Below are 20,937 nucleotides of genomic sequence, written 5' to 3'. Positions count from 1 at the left end.
TACCCTAATCAGCATCTGTGTACCCATGTACACATATCTCTGTCCCAGTCTCATAGAATAGTCCACAATGCAAAGTAGACTTCACATACCTCAGTATGCGTCTCACTGCATCCAAATGCGGTTTCCGTGGAACCTGCATAAACTGACTCACCAACCCAACAGCATAGCTCAAATCTGGTCTGGTGATCGTCATGTAGATCAAACTTCCTACTATGCGTCTGTACATAGTAGGGTCCTCCAAGATCTCTCCTGAATCTGCACTCAACTTGCCATTCTGATCCAATGGCACAGAAATAGGCTTACAGCCTGTCATACCATACTTGGACAACATGTCCAAGCCATACTGTCTCTGCAGTAATCCAATACCATGTGGTGACCTAATCACCTCAATGCCCAAGAAATATCTGAGCTCTCCCAGATCCTTCATCTCGAACTTCTGTCTAAGCAAGATCTTTACATCAAAGATCTCTGCATCATGGTCCCCCGTAATGATCAAGTCATCTACATAGATGACAACAAGCACAACTCCTCTATCACCATGTCTCACATACAATGAGAAATCTGCATTGGCTACATGAAAGCCAATAGTGACAAGATATTCAGAAATCTTGTCAGACCATGCTCTTGGTGCTTGCTTTAAGCCATACAAGGCTTTCTTCAACCTGCAAACATGCTCGGGGTGACCCACATCCTCATAACCAGGTGGCTGCAACATATACACCTCTTCTTGCAAATCCCCATGCAAGAATGCATTCTTTACATCCATCTGATGTAAAGACCATTTCTTTGACGCAGCCACTGCTATCACAACTCTCACCGTTGCCATCTTGGCAACTGGGCTGAAAGTTTCCTCATAATCAATCCCATATGTCTGCGCATATCCTTTGGCTACCAATCTAGCCTTGTACCTGTTTATGCTTCCATCACTGTTATGTTTAACTTTGTACACCCACTTGCAGCCAATGGCTTTCTTGCCTTCAGGCAATTGCACTAAGTCCCAAGTTTCATTTCCATATAGTGCATCCATCTCCTCATCCATAGCTTTCTCCCAACACACATTTCCAATAGCCTCATCAATGCATGTGGGCTCAACAACCTGCACAACCTTTGCCATATATGCATAGTGATGTGCCACATAACCATCATATGTAAATCTCTGCACAGGGTTCTTCACTCTCCCTGATCTTCGCAGCTTTTCATTCATGGCTTCCATAGCCTTCTTTACACCAGGTGTTCTCATAGCTGGGATCCCAAGCTCCTCATCAAGGCTCATATCTGAGCCACTAGACTCTCCATCAACATGAGAATGCCCTGCAGAAATGTCAGGCATACCAAGGGGCTCAACCACTTTCTCTTTTCCTTTACGTGATGTACTAATCACATTTGCAGGGCTGGTATTATGACGCAGCCTGCCACTCCATGGTCTATCAACAGACCCACTAGATGAGGACTCTCCTGGTCCACTCAAAGACTGTGATTGCTGACCTGCATTCTGTGCAACCACACTTCCACTCAAATCAGCCCCAACAGCTTCTTTTTCAGCAGCATACCAGCTGCTCATCTCATCAAAGACAACATCCCTGCTTACCCTCAACTCACGTGTAGCAGGGTTATAACACCTGTATCCCTTTTGCTCAAGGGAATATCCAATAAACACACATTTTTCAGCTTTCGGATCCAGCTTGGTTCTCAGCTCATCTGGCACATGCACATATGCAATGCATCCAAAAACTTTCAGATGAGATAAATCTGGTTTTCTGCCAGTAAACCTCTCCTCTGGAGTTACATCATGTATGGCTGTAGTTGGAGTCCTGTTCATGATGTATACTGCTGTAGAAACAGCCTCAGCCCAATAGCAATGCGGCATATTCTTCTCTTCCATCAATGCTCGCGCAATCTCAGCAATGTGCCTGTTTTTTCGCTCAGCAACTCCATTTTGCTGCGGAGTGTATCTGCATGTGAACTGTCTCCGAATACCATTCTTTTTCAAAAATTCAGAGAACTCATTGGAGAAGTATTCTCCCCCTCCATCTGACCTTAGGCACTTGACATATTTTCCTGTTTGCTTTTCAACCAAAAATCTGAAATTCTGAAAGTGAGTGAACACCTCACTCTTCTCCTTCATGAAATATACCCACACTTTCCTTGTGTGGTCATCAATGAAAGTGACATAGTACCTGCAGCCTCCCATAGACACGGTCTTCGTAGGACCCCATACATCTGAATGCACAACATCTAGTGCATTTCTGCTCACATATCTGTTTCGTGGGAACACATGCTTTGTTTGCTTCCCAAATTGGCATGCTTCACATATTTTCTGCATACCTTCCACTTTAAATTTTGGCAGCCCTGTCACAATTCCTTTTGTCTGCATAGACTTCAATCTCTGCACATTCACATGACCAATCCTTTTATGCCATATGTCTGTGTCTGCAACAACTCCTGAACCATTTGCAAACATCGCAGCACTCATTTCAGGCATGTCTACATCCAACGTAAACATTCTGCCCACTCTGTTGCCTTTTGCAACCAACCTGCACTTGTCTTTGAAATCTTCAACATAACACCCATCAGGGTTAAACCGAACCTGCAACCCCTGCTCAATCATCTGGCCAACTGAAACCAGATTCTTTGTTATGTTCGGTACATGAAGTACATCTGCAAGGTACTTCACTTTGCCATCCTGCATAGATAATGGCACATCTCCAATGTGGGCAATTGGATGAGCAGTGTCATCCCCTGTTTCCACAAAACCTGGTCTTTCCGGGTTCTTCATGTCCTTGAACCACTCCCCATGACTTGTCATGTGGTTCGAAGCGCCTGAATCCACATACCATACATTATCTTTTTGTGCTGCATCAACATTTTCAGACATGGCATTTACAACATGCTGCATAACAAACAACCTTTCATTGTCCTCATTATTTCTGCTTGAGGATGCATAGTTGTTTTGCTGCACTTTCCCATTTTGCATGTCAGCCTGCTTCTTATAACATTCTGACTGCACATGTCCTGGCTTACCACAATAGTAGCATTCACGTGCATCATTATATTGCCTTTGCCAATTTCCACGGCCTCTTTGACTCCCCCTGCCTCTGAATCTGCCTCTTCCACCTGCGTGTTGTTGTTGTTGTTGATTCTGGGACTGTTGTTGCTGCTGCTGCTGCTGGCCATAATTCTGATTACCTATTCGGCCACCTCCTTGACCGCGTCCACGGCCTCCTCTACCTCGTCCTCTTCCTGAACTCGTGTAGAAGGCCTGTTGCTCTGAACTGTTTTTGCTTTGTGAAGACTGTTGGTCTTCACCCAAGTTCTTCTCTTCGATAATCAGCATAGACACCAAATCTGTAAAGTTGGGAATATTTTCCCGAGTCTGAATAGACGTCTTAAACGCCTTGTATTGTGGCCCGAGACCACGTAGACAGACTTCCACTTTGTCATCATCATCTACTGAAACACCAATAGATGCAAGGGATTCCACAATACCCTTTATCTTCAGCGCATAGTCATTCACAGACATGCTCTTTTTCTCCACAGTATGAAGTTCATTCTTCAACTGTATCTTACGAGCCTTGGTATTTGTTTCATAAAGCTTTACCAAGGTGTCCCATGCCTCCTTGGGGGACTTGGCATCCTGAATGTGCCCAATCATGGTGTCCTGTATACTAATGGAAAGCCAATACATTACTTTCCTGGCTCCTTGGTTCCAGTCTTTAAACTCTTTCACATCTGCAGCAGTCGGATTTATATCCGGTATCTCCGGTGCCTCTTCATGCTCACCTTCAATGTAGTCCCAATAGCCTTTTCCCATCAGGAAATTAGTCAACCTGAACCTCCAAGCATGGAAGTTATTCTTGTCCAGCTTCTCAGCCACAATCTGTGTTATGCCATCATTAGACATCTTGCCAAACACACAACTTTACCAGAAACTGCACTCTGGTTTTTCTGCACAAATGCTGTATTTTCTGCACAGCGGTACTGCAGTACTCTCAAATGTCACAACCAGTGACTTCAATGCACATACATACACCCAATGGCAACTGTAGACCTCTTTGCAGCACCCACAGTGTCTGCACAGTCAATCTGTCTTCCTGCAGTTCTTAAAACAGAGTTCTGCAGAGAATCGATGACTTACCCGCAGTGCTCGAAATCGCCTGCTTTCTGAAAAACGGAGGTCCAGACGCGCCCGAAACGCGTTTTCGGCCCGAAATGAGCAGTCCAAAGGACTGTATAGTTGCCCTATAGCTTCACTCCCGCGAAGAAAGCTCCTCAATCGGAGATCGTTTGCCGGTGCCTCCCGTAGAGCTCCCGACAAGGGTGTAGTCACCAACACAATAGGGAAGAGTAGTTGAAGCTCTTACCCTCGTACCGCTTCCTGTGGTTCTCTTGCTTGCAGCTCAGCCCTTAGCACGAACCAGGCTCTGATACCATGAAAAGATGCAGGGGGGAAGAGAGCTTGAGCTCTTGCAAGCACACACACACACTCACAAACCCTAATAGAGAACACACAAGGTGAGAGGCTGAAAATCTTCTTCTTCTCTACTACACACTCAACACACCATATACAAGAATAAGAGTACACACAATATGAAAGGTACTCAACCAAATACATACACGGGTTCTCTATAGTGTGAACCCGACTAAATGAGCTGGCGCTATAACTATGCCAGTCTCTAGAGTGGCTGTCACACAGCCTGTCATCCCACTGGCCGCATATCACCCAAGATCTCACCAACCATGCCAGTGGTGTAAGTGCGGGGCCTATCCCCCAGGCGGGTCATCAGTGTCCACCGCCTCACTAGAGCTCGATATCTCAACAAAGACCTCGGCCGAGACCTTGCTACGCGAGACGTCCTCCATTGACTCTCTGTCAACTGTTGCAACTTTATCAGATAGGTCTCACGACCTTATTCACAAGACGGTCAAAATGCTTCCCCAGCATTTTTGACATAAAACAGTCATTTAAAAACAGGTCATAAATATGAACTCTCGTCTTTCCACATCAATCCTCATTTATTTCATATGTATTCCCATTCTCATCACATCATTTTTCATCTCATCACATCTTTTCTCATTTATCTGCATCAGATCTTATCCATTCGCATCTACCCATATCCACATCTCATCACATCATATTTATTCACATCACATATCACATCTATCCCAATTTACATCACATCTCATTCACACACATCCTGATTCACATGAAATCATATCTCATTCATTCACATCCCGATTCACATCACATCACATCTATTCACGTCCATCACATTCATTTACATCACATCTATTCACGTCCATCACATTCATTTACATCCATCACATCACATTCATTCATATCCATCACATTCATTCTCATAACCATCCCATCACATACATTCTATCCACATTATATCACATCACTTCTATCCACATCATATCTCATTCATACACATCTCATCTCATTCATCCACATCCATCCAATCGTTCACATGTACGACTACTCACATCTATCCATACATTCATATCTATCACTTCACATCCACATATATTCATGTCACATCACATCTCTTTACATCACATCACGTTCTTTCACATACACATCCACATCCATTCTGTCACATACATCCACATCCATTCTTTCACATATATCCACATCCATCCTTTCACATACACATCCACATCCATTCTTTCACATACATCCACATCCATTCTTTCACATACATCCACATCCATTCTTTCACATACACATTCACATCCATTCTTCACATACACATCCATATCCATTCTTCACATACACATTCACATCCATTTTCACATACACATCACATCCATTCACCTTCCATATCATTCATTTACATCCTGATTCCCATGACATCACATCTTATTCATTCATTCACATCTATATGATTCACATCGCATCTCATCACATCTATTCACATCATATCTCATCACATCTATTCACATCATATCTCATCACATCATTTACATCCCGATTCCCATGATATCACATCTATTCACATCACATCTCATCACATCTATTCACATCATTTACATCCCGATTCCCATGATATCACATCTCATTCATTCATTCACATCTATCTGATTCACATCGCATCTCATCACATCACATCTATTCACATCCCATCCCATCCATCCATTCATTCATATCTATTTGATTCACATCGCATCTCATCACATCTATTCACATCACATCTCATCACATCTATTCACATCACATCCCATCCATCCATTCATTCACATCTATTTGATTCATATGACATCACATCTATTCACATCACATCTCTTCACATCTATGCTCCCTCCAGCATTCTAGCGTAAGACAATCCTTTAAGAAAACAAGGTTTCTATACAAGTTCTCAGTTTGATTTTCTTTTGAATACAAGGAGTATTTCTTGAATCAATATCCCTAAAACTTTTTGATCAGAATTTTGAATTTCATACCAGAATTCCTCGAATTCCATAACCTTGATCCACAAATTAATAGGGTCTCAAACTTAGTTTCAGATTTGGCGGGAGTTTTGAGTGTATTTTTCTAAACTGGTCACACCTTCTTTCCTCAAAACTGACGAAAGAGTTTGGTCTTGGTCATAGTCTGATTCAAGGTTTGAGTCGGATAAGATTTTTCCTGATCTATCTTTCTCGAAAACGTTTGATAATTCAGTTACTATTTTACTGAATTTCTTTCTTTGAATATTCACTTAACTGATTTCTAAATTAGTTACGAATTCCAATGAGGAATAGATTAATCATTTATCTGAATATTTCGATCTCAATAGATTTCTTGAATTCTCTTTTTATAATCCGTGTGAATATAAAACGATGGAAATTTCTCTCTTAGAGTATTTAATTATTCATTTACCAAATACTCATAGAATTTAATCATGGAATTTAAGAGAATTTTAATTTTGATTTAAAATTTCTTTATGCATAAAAATCAACTTCAATGGGAATAACACTTTTATAAAAAAAACCCTTTTATGCATCTATTTATGCATAAAATCAAATTTAATACGAATAACACTTTTAAAATAAAAATAATTCCTTTATGCATCTTTCTATGCATAAAAATCAAATTTAATGAGAATAACACTTTTGAAATAAAAATAATTACTTTATGCATCTTTCTATGCATAAAAATCAAATTTAATGAGAAAAACACTTTTGAAATAAAAATAATTCCTTTATGCATCTTTCTATGAATAAAAATCAAATTTAATAAAATTAATATCAATGATATCCATGCATATTCATAGGTGAATATATACATGGAGTAATTAAAATATTTCTTTTAGATGCAAAACTGGTGGCAATTACTCTTTTGGAATTACATAAAAACAAACTTTCTTTTCCACAAAATTCTAGAAAATTTCGCCATAACCTCCTTTGTATAGCTGACCATTTCTCATTTTTCTCATTCTATTTTTAACTTAAATTAACCCAAATTAAACTCATAGAACTCTAATCTACACAATTTTCTAAATTCAAGAGTAAACAATAAGAAGATTTTAATTAATCCCTTAGTTAATCTTTCTAGGATTAAGAAAGGCTAGAATGTAAAGAAGAGAAGGGGGTGGCCTTTTCCTCAAAGGCATAACATTTGAATTTAATTCAATCAACTGAAAAACATGAAAATCAAGAAAACCATAGATTTAAAATTAAACAAGTAAGAAAATTAACTTACATAGAGCTTGAAAGCTCTCCTTTGGCTTGAGGGATTAAGGGTTCTACTCTTGTTTGAAGCAAGAGTGGTCACCCATTCACTTTGGAGAGGATTAGGCTAAAAACAATTGAATTATTAAAAAATTCAATGTAAATGGCCCAGGAGGACAGGAGCAGAGTAAGTGCATAAACACCATTAAGCTTTTACAAAGGGGGAGGCTTCTATTTATAGGAAAAAGTGAGCCTCTAACCAAGCAAACTGATTCTAGAATTTTCCAGATCAGTTTGGTCAATTTTTGACCATTTTTGGGTCAGCTCAGCTTACTTTTTGGATCTAGTTTTGAAATTGGAGAGAGGAGAGATAAAATATATCATTTAATTGATTAAAAATTGGGGGTAATAATGAGAAAAAAGGTGCCTCCTTCATGAGGGGAGATCCCCACACTGAGGTGTCAAAATTCAGTTTTTTCTTTGGTCCTTAGTCCACTCTTCATCTTATGTGAGCATTTACTCATTTTTTGGGGGTTTTTCTTTTATTCTTCAATTTATCTCCTCCCTACATTTGGATTAATCTTATTGGTCCATAGGAACCTTAATTGGACCATAATCCAAAATTTTTTGAAAATATGGACCCTTAGGCTAAGGTCCTTTATACCTATTTTAAGTAAATTCCACTTGCACATTGGAAAGTTCTTTTTGAATTTTTGTTTCAGGGGAAACCATTTTAGACACTAGGAGGATTTTTATATCCAAAAATATCTCAATTTTGAATTATCTCTCTCTAGACATTTTCTCTCTCCGAGCCAAAACAGGGTAAAATATGATCTTTCTTTTATTTCAGAGAGGGGAATAATTATAAGATCAGAAGGGGAGGTTCTTATACCTACACACCTTAAAAGCAGGTGGGAGGAATCTTACAGTGATGGTGTGTTGATGCAAGTTCTCTTCTCCCTCTCCCCTTCTCTCCCCTTCACCCTCATGATTTCACTCATCACCAAGGCATTGAAGTAGAGGTTGAGCTTTCCATAGCTCTCTCTATCTTTGCTCCCCACCCATGTGCTAAGCTCCCTTGTAGTGACAATAAGGGAGGCAAGGTTAAGGACCACAAGAGAGGGTTGCCCTACTAATAAGGGTGGCTCTAGAGGTGCAAGCCAATAAGACCCTAGCATTCTTCCTCTTCTTCTCTGTATTTTGAAAGACTCAAGTGTTCTCAAATCGGTGAACAAAGTTAAAGAATGGTAGAGCCTAGAGAGAGAGAAAGAGACTAAGAGGAAACTTAGAGTGAGAACAAGTGATATAAGATTTAAGAAAATTGTTCACCAGTTTTGAAGATTTCTCGTTAAAAAAAAATCCCCTTCTAGCCACAAGTCCTAAGTTTAAGCATGTCCATTTATCTAGTGAAGAACTTGTGTTAGTTTATCCTAGGAGTGATGCTCTTTGTTAAGCTAATCATCGTGGCTTTCACATTTTTTTAAAAAAGGACAATGAAGCTACATAAACCATGAGATTTGTGGAATCCAAGTTACTTAAAGCTATCTAATTAACGTTAATGTGTGATAGACAAACCATTGGGAATTATAGGAGTGTTATCACCACTTCAAATTGAATTAAATTTGAAGTCAATTGAGGTGTGTGTGATACAATAGCTTGATTCATGGGATTTTATTGGGATGCAATAAGGGCCAATTTTGGCATAAGGATAATTGATAACCATATAGTCATATTTAGGATTCAATTGTGGACTAATGGAGTTGAATTATTCTTGAAAATAACTTTAATCTAGGGTGTATTAAAACAAACACATAACTTTGCGATTCAAGAGAATGAAACTTAATTAAGAGTCTTAGGCAAGGGCACACTAATCAAGGATGAAATTCATAATCATACTCATACAATTGCATTAGAAATTAGAATTACTCTTATACTAGAGCCTAAGATACATACAAAGATATAGAGACGAAGGCAAAAATGAAGAATTACTAAAAATGGTGAGTTCAAAATGTTGCTAGCACTCCTTGCTCAAGTGTGAGATGTGCTCTTTGGTTAAAAATCAGGCAAATAAGGAGTTAAAGCACAACTATCAAGTTCACAAAGTAAAATGTGGCATAGTTGGGAGTTTTCCTTGTTGCCTTCACATGTAATTAACTTTGCCTTTCACTTGTGAAAAGGAGATGTAATGGGAAGCCTACCTTTTAGCAAGCTTTGTCACAACCACTCGAGCTAAAAGAGGCTAGAGCATGCTAGCACTTTAGACAATGAAAACTCACAAAAAAGGACTTGGCTATTCTAGTAGTAATATATGATTATATGTCCCCTTTTTAGAAAAAAAGGTTTCACATAATGTTATAATATGTTATTGGTATACTTAATAAGATACACACAATATTTTAAGTAACCCAATGTACAAGTAAAAGTTGAGGACATTACTTGATCATTTATCACTATGATGTAGCTATACTGTTATTGTGTCTCTTTTTCACTCAACATTTGGTAAGGATAATATGGGTATGAATCTTTAGTACACAAGTCTTACTTGCATGGAGATTGTGTGGATCGCCTTTAACATGATTGAGGTTTTGTGGCCTATTTGCCATTGTATGATAAACACAAATTAGTTGATCTTTTTATCGGTATGCTCTAACTATACTCATTATCATGTCTTTTTTTCACTCAACATTTGGTTAGGACAATATGGGTATAGGTCTTTTAGTACACAAGTCTTACTTGCATGGAGATTGTGTGGATCACCGTTGATGTTGCACATGATTAAGGTTTGGTGGCCTATTTGCCATTGTATGGTAAACAAAATTTAGTTGATCTTTTATTGGTGTTATGTTCTAACTATACTCATTATTATGTCTTTTTTACACTCAACATTTGGTTATGACAATATGGGTATGAATCTTTATGTTCATCTTTTTATTGGTATGCTGTAACTATACTTATTATTGTGTCCTTTTTTCACGTAATGTTTGGTTAGGACAATAATATGGGTACACAAGTCTTACTTACTTGGATATTGTGTGGATCACCTTTGATGTTGCACATGATCAAGGTTATTTTCCATTGTATGGTCAACACAAAATATTTTGCCAAGTTCATATTGCAACTACACATCTTATTATGAATGATAAAGGAAAAATATGGATTGTTATCATGTGTGATTAGCTTTTGCGTTAAATTTACATTTAAAAAACCAGATAAATTTTATATTGCAAAATAATCCAATTGTATAATTATCTTTAACTTGGAAGATTATTATGTGAACAAAGTTTTAAATGAAAAAGGTAACTAACATAGGGCACAATACATTAAAGATAAGTTCATCATGTTACCTGAGTGGTGAGTAATCCATTAGCACATAAATGTTACGATTATTTAATGTCCATGGGGTTTTATGAGTATGGAACAATAACAAAATTTCTACACTCTCATAAGTATGAAGTTTCTACCCTCTCATAAGTATGAAGTTTCTACCCTCTCATAAGTATGAAGTTAGCATGTCATTAGTTTTAGACATCCAATGACTATATTTTATTGGGTTATTTCCATATCAAATAACTTTGACAACTTAGAACTTCAACAATTCGGCCTCATACTATCAAATTGTAGCAATTAGATTTTAACACTTGACTTGAATACTGGGCCTCATACTACCAGATTGTAGCAATCAGACTTTAACACTTGACTTGAATATTGTAATATGAGTATCACAATAGCAATCAAATCTTAACACTTGAGTTGAATATCACAACATGAACTTAATATATTTTTCATGTCAAACTTTATACAAATCTTTGTAATGATTTGAAAATAAAAACTTAAGGAATATCTTGGTCTTTTCATTTGCAACTCAGCATAGTTGTCTATTAGGAATATAGATGATGCTCTTTGATAAACTTAGGCTAAAAACATTCTGCCATGACAACTCTTAAATTTTGTCAACAATTTATGCTATGTCAACAAAAAAGCCAATATCGTGTCAACCCCAAGTTTCCTAGCAAATTATATGCTTCTCTTAAACAAAGCTAGCATAAAAAATTCCACCAAGACAACTAGTAAATGCTAGGGGTAGGGCGTCGGCCATCTTGGCCAGTGGCAAACACTCTAGCCAAGGATGGTGCGAGTTTGAATCTCCCCCTGCCCTCGCTCCCCAAGATGGGGTGGTGTGAGTAACGTCTCTTCGCCAAAAAAAAAAAACAGTAAAGGCTTTTAAAAATTTATTGTATTTGAACAAAAAGCCAATACTATGTGTAAAAATGTATGCGTTTTCAATTTCCAATTCACTCATAAGATGAAAACGAGATAAAAACACTTGTGCACATTATCAATATCAAGCTATTGTGGGATATCACAAGGTACTATATAAACCAAAAAAAAAAGGTGAAGCACAACTTGTTCATTCCACTTTGTGATATTATAACAATCTACCATATGAATATGTGATGCCAATCTTTTAATCAAATGTGAGAGTCATGATTGGGAAGCAGCTTTTTAACTTTTACATCTAACTCTCTCTCTCTCTCTCTCTCTCTCTCTCTCGGGATTGTTCCTACGACCTTAAAAGAGCTTCTTCTTCTTCTTCTTCTTCTCTCTCCCTCTTACTTTATGAAAAGCTTTTGACCTCATGAGGCTAGACGCGAGGGAGCAAGGGCTAAAATTTGCGCAGTTCAAGAAACGAACCTAGTCCATTGGTAAGAGAGTCTGGCAATCTATCACTGAGGGAGGCCACACTTTTTGGAAAGCAGGATGCAACGACTTTATGCGATCCTATGTGTGAACAAGATGATGGAAAGCGCGATGTCGAGATTCCTCGATGTAGAGACGGATGACCCCACCCTAGGTGTGGAAGGATGCTATGATAAGCTGTGATTAAGAAAGCTTTTGTTGGTTTGGCATTACCTTTGGAAATTACTTCAAGAGGATCTCTCTTCCCTTTTGTGTGTTTCTGAGCTGTCTTGTGCACCCATCTGTGAGCCGGCTATGGTGGATGCCCACCTTGCCCTCTCATCGTGTGCATTCTCCCTTCTTCATCATGACTCTTCGCTTTCTGATCAGTTTCTCTCCCTGTGAAGCATTTCCCCTCTTCCATCGCTGCCGCAGAATGCCATCTTTGCTCTTATCCTGGATGCCAGATTTCTATCCTCAAGGTCGACGATGGGTACGGCTTGTTCCTACCGTTCATCTGTAGGTTTGAAGCTCTCTTTCCGTTGAATTTCCCGTTCCCGGCAGTCTCCGTGGATTTCGTCTTCAGCTTCCTCTCACAGAATGTTTCGTAAAAGCCCTGCACCATCTGTTTATCTGCCCAGCTATGGATCTTGCTCTTTGCCGGAGAACGAAGCTCGGCTAGGGTTAGAATCTATGGCTACGGCTTCTCAGCCAAGCTTGGTGTATTATGCCGCCGTAGCAAATGGCGCTGCAATTCTGGCAGAGTTCGCAGCGGAAGGCAACGCAGACCTGCCTACCATAGCCGCAAAGTGTCTGGAGAATGTTCCTTCCCTGCACTCCAGATTCAGTTACACAACCAAGCAGCGCAGGTTCATCTGTCTTCTGGACGGCGTCTTCACCTACTGTGCGATCATGGACGAAGCTCTCAGCAAAGCAGAAGCCTTCTCCTACTTACAGAAGACGAGGGATGCTTTTAAGGACTTTCTCAAAGGCCGTTGCTCTGATTCAGGAACCCTAACTCTTGGAGCTCATCTCTTGGATGAGCTGATGGTTCCAGTTATGCGGCACCTTGCTGCCCCGCTTGTTGGTGTCCCTCAGAGACAGAAAGATCTCATGGAAGCCGAGCTCCAGGCCCAGCGGGATGCAGAAGTTGATATGGAAGTGAGCTCTCCATCTGCAGTGGCCCCCCTGCACGAGATGAGTGACCAAGATTTTGACGCTAAAACCAAAGAGAAGCCCCTGGGATCTAGATCGCCAAGGATGCCTCTGATAGGCAAATCAAAGAAGGCAAAGAAGAAGGCCAAGGATCAGGTGAAAGAGGTTATAATGGAGAACAAAGGGAAAATCATGGATAAGGGCAAGAAGCTTGAGATTTTGGTAGAGAGAGGCCCAGGAGCTGCAGTGGAGAAGGATGGGAGCGGGCAGCAGAAAATGTGGTGGTGCAATGTCAGGCTTGTCATCATGCTTGACATCCTTGTGTGCCTATTCCTTTTGGCGGTCTGGCTTGGGGTTTGCCGGGGCACCAGCTGCCTCAAGAGATAACATTGCTTTAAGACATCCCAGTGTTTTTGCTCATGCAAAGGCAGACCGGTTGCATGCAGTTCTGATGATGCCATGTCAAACTTCGAAGGAAGGCCACTTAGTTTTTGTGAAACTTAATGTCTCAAAGTAGTATCATGGAGCTGGACCACACTGAAGCAGAAACTGATGGAATCAAAGGAAGCACAACTTAGTTGTCCACTGTGTTTGCTGACAACATATTGGGGCTGTGGAAGTGTGCTTCAACACGGTGGTATGCTGCTAACAGAACCCACCGTTCATTTTAATTTGCATCTATCTTCTGTAGGCAACTCTAAACTTGATAATCAGGTTAGAATCTGGAACTAGTCAGCTACGTAGTCTGCTCATTAAGTTTCCATTTGTGCCAGTGGTCAGGCCCTTACTCATAAACCTTACTTCCTTTCTAGGATTGATTATCCTAGCAAAACATGTGTAGCTCTCCATTTGTGCCATTGGTCAGGCCCTTACTCATAAAACTTACTTCCTCTCTAGGATTGAGTGGCCTAGGAAAACATTGTAGATCAGACTTGCAGCTAGGGAAGCTCGTCTCTTCCGTAGCTTGCCCAATCAACTACCTGGTTCAATTTTTATAATTAGAGCTTCCTGGGGCAAAGCCAAAGTTAACGGTGATGTGATGGTAGTGCTGTTTCAGCTGCACGAGGGGAAGAGGCCCATGTTTGATTGGCTTTGTCTGAATCTGCCCTTCACCTTTAGAGGATACTGTTTAAGCTAGTCTATTCAAAGGTGTAAACGCATTCCCAAGTTATGGAAACTGCAGGGGTATTGTTGTTATGGAAAGAAAGTTGTCGTTCTTGGTCTAACATGTACGATGGAATTGATGGGCATTTAGCGTACTATGCATGGAGTTGATGGCCTCTTATAACCTTGCAATGATGGGGCTCCTCCATTCAGCCAGTGGTTTGATAAAACATGTGTAATATGCAGCAGAAGTCTTCGTATTGGAGGATCCTGTCACACAAATGCTCACACCGTCTTCTGTATCCTGAGTTTCGTGAGTTTCGCGATCCACTTTAATACTTCAAACTTTAGAGATACGAGAACTGTACACCAGATTGGGTCCCAAATTACCCACTGAAGGGTTCCCTATCCCGTTACCTTCAGAGAGAATGACTGTGAACTACAGATAAGCCAAACGCAAGATCTTGGAGGATCGGAAGCCTGGCTAAACCGTACACACGGCTGTAGAAACACCTCAATGAACTGATCTCTCGAGCCTATGCACTCTTCCCAAGGGCATGAGGAAGGGCTGCACACCTGAGGCTGAGAAGGGACTGCAGTGGATTGTTCTAAGCTATGTAAATATGCTGAAAAATGCTTATGAATGATATGTTACCTTCACCAGATGACTGTAGCATGTATGGATGATGCACAAAGGCAGAGGAACTGCTGTAGTACTGGTGCAGGACTGAAAATGCAAGGTAGTACTGTTGTAGAACTGTAAACGCAAGGTAGGACTGGACTGAACACTTGCCGGCTTTGTTATGTGGAGAAACGCAGAGATCTATGCTGTCTGGGGTCTGCTGAAGTGCTGTCGGGCTGCGCCTATGACCTGATTGGCTGCGCCTAGATCTGCAAGGGCTGTAGAGCTGCTGGGCAGTGTACTTGGACTGCTGCGTTGAACTGCAGGTGTTGTTGGACTGCTGCGTTGATCTGCAGGGACTGATTGGAAGCAAAACGCAAGATCTCCAGGGTGGAGAAGCAAACGCAGAAGCTCCAATAGGGTTGGATTAGTCTAGGGTTGAAGGCGTGGATGCTCCTAAGGCTGAGGATGAAGGGCACCTAGCTTCTAAAGACTGAATGAATGTCTAAGCCCTATGCAAGCCTATTTATACTAACTAGGGGCTGGTCAAGTTGGCTGGTCATTTATTTAATAAAGTTTATGTTTATAAATGACAATAAATGCTAAATAAATACCATAAAATATGAAAAAAATACCAGATAAATCCTAGTAAATTCCCTAAGGCTTTTGGGATGTTCTAAATGATGCACAGGCATATGAATGCATATTATGCAGGATGCAGAGTGCTTTCTGATTCAAACCCTAAGGCTTCGACTAACTCTACATGCATGAATGATTCTCTCCAAATGGGTTAAGGGACTTGACTGACTGACCGACCCGCTAAGACTGAGGAATGACCTACGTAGCTCGTGCTTGACTTATCCTGGACTGAGGATGTACAATGGGGTCACGGCATACGACAAATATCATCCTGCTGGGTTCTAATAATGTACAAATGTTGCACTGCTGATGATGAGCCAGTTTGTCACCATGCACTGAGTGCAGAGTGCATGTGACAACATGCAAGAAACCAAGCAATAATAGATAACAATATCCACTACAAATAAGCGGTAAATTCAGTTTTGAAACTAACATAGCCTCACATGGAAACAATCACAAGATCTTGATATAAGACACCTAAATATTTGCATGCAATTGAGGGTACATAAACCGTTATGTGAACTTAGAGGGAAAGGGATGTGAATGAGAAAGATGCATGAAACAACAAGCACTAAACCGAGATTCTCCCTAGGTTAAGTTTTGCATAGCTCAGGTCCATCTTGACAAGCAAGATGAGTTCAATTTAGACTCCACAAGGGTGTGGCTTTGAAGCTTTTTTTAAGACCTCCCATCAGTCAGGCATTGATGTCCATGTGATCTTTCGCTCCTTCCCAACAAGTTTGGGTATGATACTGTGACATCTTTCAAATTTTCCATAGTCACAAGGGACGGGGGACGGTGACGGGGGGCGGGGACGAGGACGGGACGGGGGACGGCCATAAGTAGGGAACGGGGACGGGGGAGGGAACGGCACTCAAAAAATACTTTTTTAAAAAATTTTTCTACTCTGCACTTATTCTACTTTGGAAGTACATCAAAATGAGCACAAATTTACACTAAAATGGTAAGATTTTGAGTCATATTAATAATTAAGTAGATACAAAATGAGTCATGACTCAAGAGTCAGGACTCAGGAGTCAGGACTCAGCCTTAAGGAGGCAAAATACAAGGACAGACTCAAATGAGTCAATGACAAAAAAGTGCTGAAGACTAGAGGCTAGAGGCTAGAGCTAAGTAGTAAGGCCCATGAATCATGATCCATGAATGATCATCCACGTGAAGTGCTCGCCTCATGGTCATGGGTAGCTTGTGCGGCTGCCAAAGAAGCATCAAGCTCATCCTCAGTCTCATCCTCACTGGCATGCTGCTCCTACACCTCATCCTCCCATTGCTCTTCTTGTTGACTCATCTTCCACTCGGTGAAGGAATCTGCCTTCTTGGTCACGCTCTTGCAAAGCATTCGCAAGTTCGCGTTGACGAAGACAAGGTCATTGGCACGCTCTACCCCGAGTCGGTTCCTCTTCCTAGAGGCAATGTGGCTGTAGGTACTCCAAAGTTGCTCCAAGCAAGAGGAGCTGACGGCCTGGCTAAGTATGCGGATGGCAAGCTGCTGCAGCTCCGGTCCATCTGAACCAAAGTCCTCCCACCATAGAGCAGCACCAACTTTGGAGCGGTCAACCTGTGCATCATGACAGCCATAGGAGCCATGAAATGACCTGTACATCGAAAGCTGGTCCCTGATCTTGCGCCTAACCGATGCATCAGGCACAAGACGATCCAAGATGATCCTCCATCCAGCGCTCACCTCCCGGTCGCTCTCCTGCTTGTTGCCTTGGAATTCTGGGTCCACCACATAAGCTGCTGCATGCAATGGAGAGTAGTAGGAATTCCACCTTCCTAGACACAAGGCATGGATCTCCTCGTATCTGTCTTCGTCAGGCACGAAGTCTTTCAACTTCTCTATCATGCGATCCATGGTCTCGTAGACCTTGCCTATGCATGGCTGCATAGCGTCTACAATCCTCAACAGGTGGACTATGGGCCTCACCATAGCATTTGTGGTCTTCACACGCTCCCACCAAGAGGCGTCATCCGCCCGTAGCCTACACTCTTGGCCAGTGTTTGTATGGGACTCTTGCATGGCGACAAACTCGTCGCTAAGGAAAAGCCCCCTCAAAGCACCACTACAATCCTTCAACCGGCCCAACATGAGAAAGTTGTAGGCAAACCGGGTGTCGGAATATTTGAGGAGAGAGAGACAGGACCTCTTGTTGAACTCATGCCGAAGTCTTTGGTGGTTGAGGACAAAGGAGACCATGGTGTTGGCCTCCTCAATGAGCGGGCTGATCCATGGTAATGCCCCGATGTCCTTGAGGAGGTTGTTTAGGCCATGAGCCATACAAAAGGACACCGTGACATGTCCATACATACTTTGGAGAATAGCTCCCGCCGCCCTATTGGAAGGCTCCCCATCCGCAACAAAGCCCACTACATGCTCGGGGCCAACGATCTCCATGGTGGTAGCCCACTCCGCCGCAAGCACATCCGCGCTCTTCCCAGTGCCGGATGCATCATGAGATGAGATGAAGTACATCTCTCCACGGGAATATGCAACCATGCCGTGAATACTCCTCTTGCGGGTGTCACTCCATCCATCCACAATGAGGGAGACTCCGTTCCTCTCCCATTGCCGCTTTGTGTTGTCGGCCGCTTGCTCTACAATGTGCTTCTCCTTGTTGAGCAATGTAGTGCGCAAGCTCTCGGATGAGGGGGGCGTATAGGTTGAGCCATACTCCCCAATCTTCTTAACCATTACCTTGAAGTATTCCGACCTATTCAAGAAAGTAATTTACTAATGAGAAGGGGACTAGGATGATGAAAACATGAATGATGAATTGGCAATGATCGATTGCACTTACCTAGCCGCTTGAAAGGCAATGTGGTCATGGAAGAAGAAGCGGGCCACCGCCATATCCACCTCCTCCTTCAACTTGGGGTTCCAATTCTCCCCAAGTGTAGATTGTCGCCGTGGGCCACGTAATGATTGAGAGGCCGTGGAGATGGAGGGTGCCGGTGTCGTGGATGGAGTAACATTCCGACTTGATGGCGAAGGTGATGGTGCGCATGATCCCGATCCACCACATGACTCCATGGTAGAGGCTTGAGTTCCTCTCCCCATCGTCGCGGGATCCACGGCCACTCGTGGTGTCCTTCTTGTCGCTTCGACCGCTTCGTAGACGCTAAGCTTGTCAAGAAGTTCCCGTCTCTTCTCGGGCGTGACATTCGTGCAAAACCTCACCTCATGCCCACTCTCATGCAAGAGGTGGGCTCGCACTTTGTCGGCGCCACCCGTTCGCCGGTATGGGCAAAGCTTGCATACCCATGGCCGAGAACCGCCTCCATGAACGGATGTGGTGTAGTTTACCTCCTCCCACCATGTCCATCCCGTTGTCCTTCTACGAGAAGCCCCGGCACGTGAGGAGGATGCCATGGTTGAAGATGGCTTGACTCTTGAGCCTTGAGGAATGAGAGAGAGAGAGAGCCTTGAGGAATGAGAGAGAGAGAGAGAGAGAGCCTAGAGGCTTGGAAGTTGGAAGACTCAAGAGGCTTGAGGGAGAGGTGAGACCGTGAGAGCCTAGGCCCTAGAGCTTGGAACTTGGAAGTTGGAAGAGAGAAGATTCAAGGAGCTTGAGCCTTGAAAGCTTGAGCAATGAGCAATGAACTTGTGTGTGCTTGTAGCCTTGTAGAGGTGGGCTCTTATATAGATAGGCAAGAGAGAGAGGAAAGCCTCAAGGGCAAGAGAGAGAGAGAGGGCCAAGGCCCAACAGCCATAAACGGCTAGAAGAGCCCAGGCCCAACAGCCATAAACGGCTACGAAGGCAGGCAGGCGGCAAGCAGGCGCAACGGCCAGAAACGGGCGCAGGCGCAGGCGCAACGGCTCTCTGTCGTCCCCCGCACAGGCCGTCCCCGACAGCCGTCCCCCGTCCCCGCGCCGTCCCCTGTTTGAAACGCCCGTCGGGGGACGTCCGTCCGTCCCCGTCCCTGCGCCGTCCCGTTTCGGCGTCCCAGCGTTCCTAGGCTCCGTCCCCGCCGTCCCCTGTGACTATGAAATTTTCCCAAAAGCGTGAAGGGTGCTTTTTGAGCTGCCTGTTTTCCAACTGCCTTTGTATGGTTGTGGCTCTAAATCGTGGGTAATTTGTTTCTGGACTTAGGGCAGAGAGGGTAAAGCAAGTTTGTCTCCTTAGTTCATCTGTTATGTACATCAACTTGTCCACTGCAGCTGAAACCGCTGTTCTTAATTAAAAAATGTACATGTCTTCCCCTTTCTGTATATTTGAACTCTCTGGCTTTGGACCGTCCTCAAAGTGCCTGACTACATGAGGTGATCGCTTCCAAATTCTTATTGTATCTTGATGGCAACATTTCTATTTTCATGGCCCGATTCAAAACGATTCCACTAAAAACCGCAAATGGACGCACTCTGTTGGACAGCTGGCTTGAGTAATTTGACCTGTATTGGGGAGTTGGGAGTCCTTCCACAGAGATCCAGACATGCCCTCTATGCTCATTTGTCTGCACAAAATGCACCCATGTACTGGGGTTTTCCAGACGAAGGTTGTGCAACACCTCTGGCCCTAGTGCCAAACCCACACCCTTACATTTTATTGCCATCTTGTTCCTGTGTCTGCAAGGAGCTAATATCCATTGAGAGTTGAGGGGCCTTTACAATCTCTCCAGTGCCTCTATTATTACTGTTTCTAGTCTCAATTGTTTGACTGTGTGATCTTGACTGCATTTGCCATTTCTCTTGAATTTATGTGTGGCATCCTGTTCCACATGTGCAGGATCTTCAGGACTGCTTATGTGTGCAAGTTCGGTGCTGGCTTAGATGTTACTTTCTTTGAGGCTGCAAATGCAAATGAACATCTCATTGAGATGTCCTAGAATGTGGTAGCTGCACTGGAATCGTGATCATGACATCAGTGGGGTTTGGCCCATGCCTCCTTGTGTATTCATCTTGTTTGCATAAACCAAAGCTTGACAAAAAATGTCAGAATGCTATGTTTTGCTGATCTAAGTTGGGGAAGTGAAGGATCCATCTTAAGCTCTTGGGATTGAAATAATGTGGTCCAACTGGCCATATGTTATTCTTTTACAGTCTTTATGTTCTTCATACACGGTGGCTC

The 20,937-nt window shown here is 42.4% G+C and overlaps 1 protein-coding gene across 1 annotated transcript; it reads left to right on the top strand.

The window, feature by feature from the left end:
* Positions 1–12,707: 12,707 nt before the first annotated feature.
* LOC147612065 (phytolongin Phyl2.1-like) lies at positions 12,708–20,937 on the top strand. The gene is made up of 2 exons (XM_086783908.1): positions 12,708–14,122; positions 20,596–20,937. Exon 1 carries the CDS (start codon positions 12,931–12,933, stop codon positions 13,870–13,872), a length of 942 nt encoding a protein of 313 aa, XP_086640034.1. The 5' UTR covers positions 12,708–12,930; the 3' UTR covers positions 13,873–14,122; positions 20,596–20,937.

The sequence above is a fragment of the Cibotium barometz genome, chromosome 46, assembly GCF_041138505.1.
Source record: "Cibotium barometz isolate CiBa-2024 chromosome 46, ASM4113850v1, whole genome shotgun sequence".
In the NCBI taxonomy this organism is placed as follows: Eukaryota; Viridiplantae; Streptophyta; class Polypodiopsida; order Cyatheales; family Cibotiaceae; genus Cibotium; species Cibotium barometz.
The sequence above is the reverse complement of the archived record's forward strand: the minus strand, read 5'-3'. Positions and strand labels throughout refer to the sequence as shown.

Coding starts and splice junctions, on each gene's coding strand:
- LOC147612065 (XM_086783908.1), top strand. CDS start 12,931: ATGTTTCGTAAAAGCCCTGCACCATCTGTTTATCTGCCCAGCTATGGA.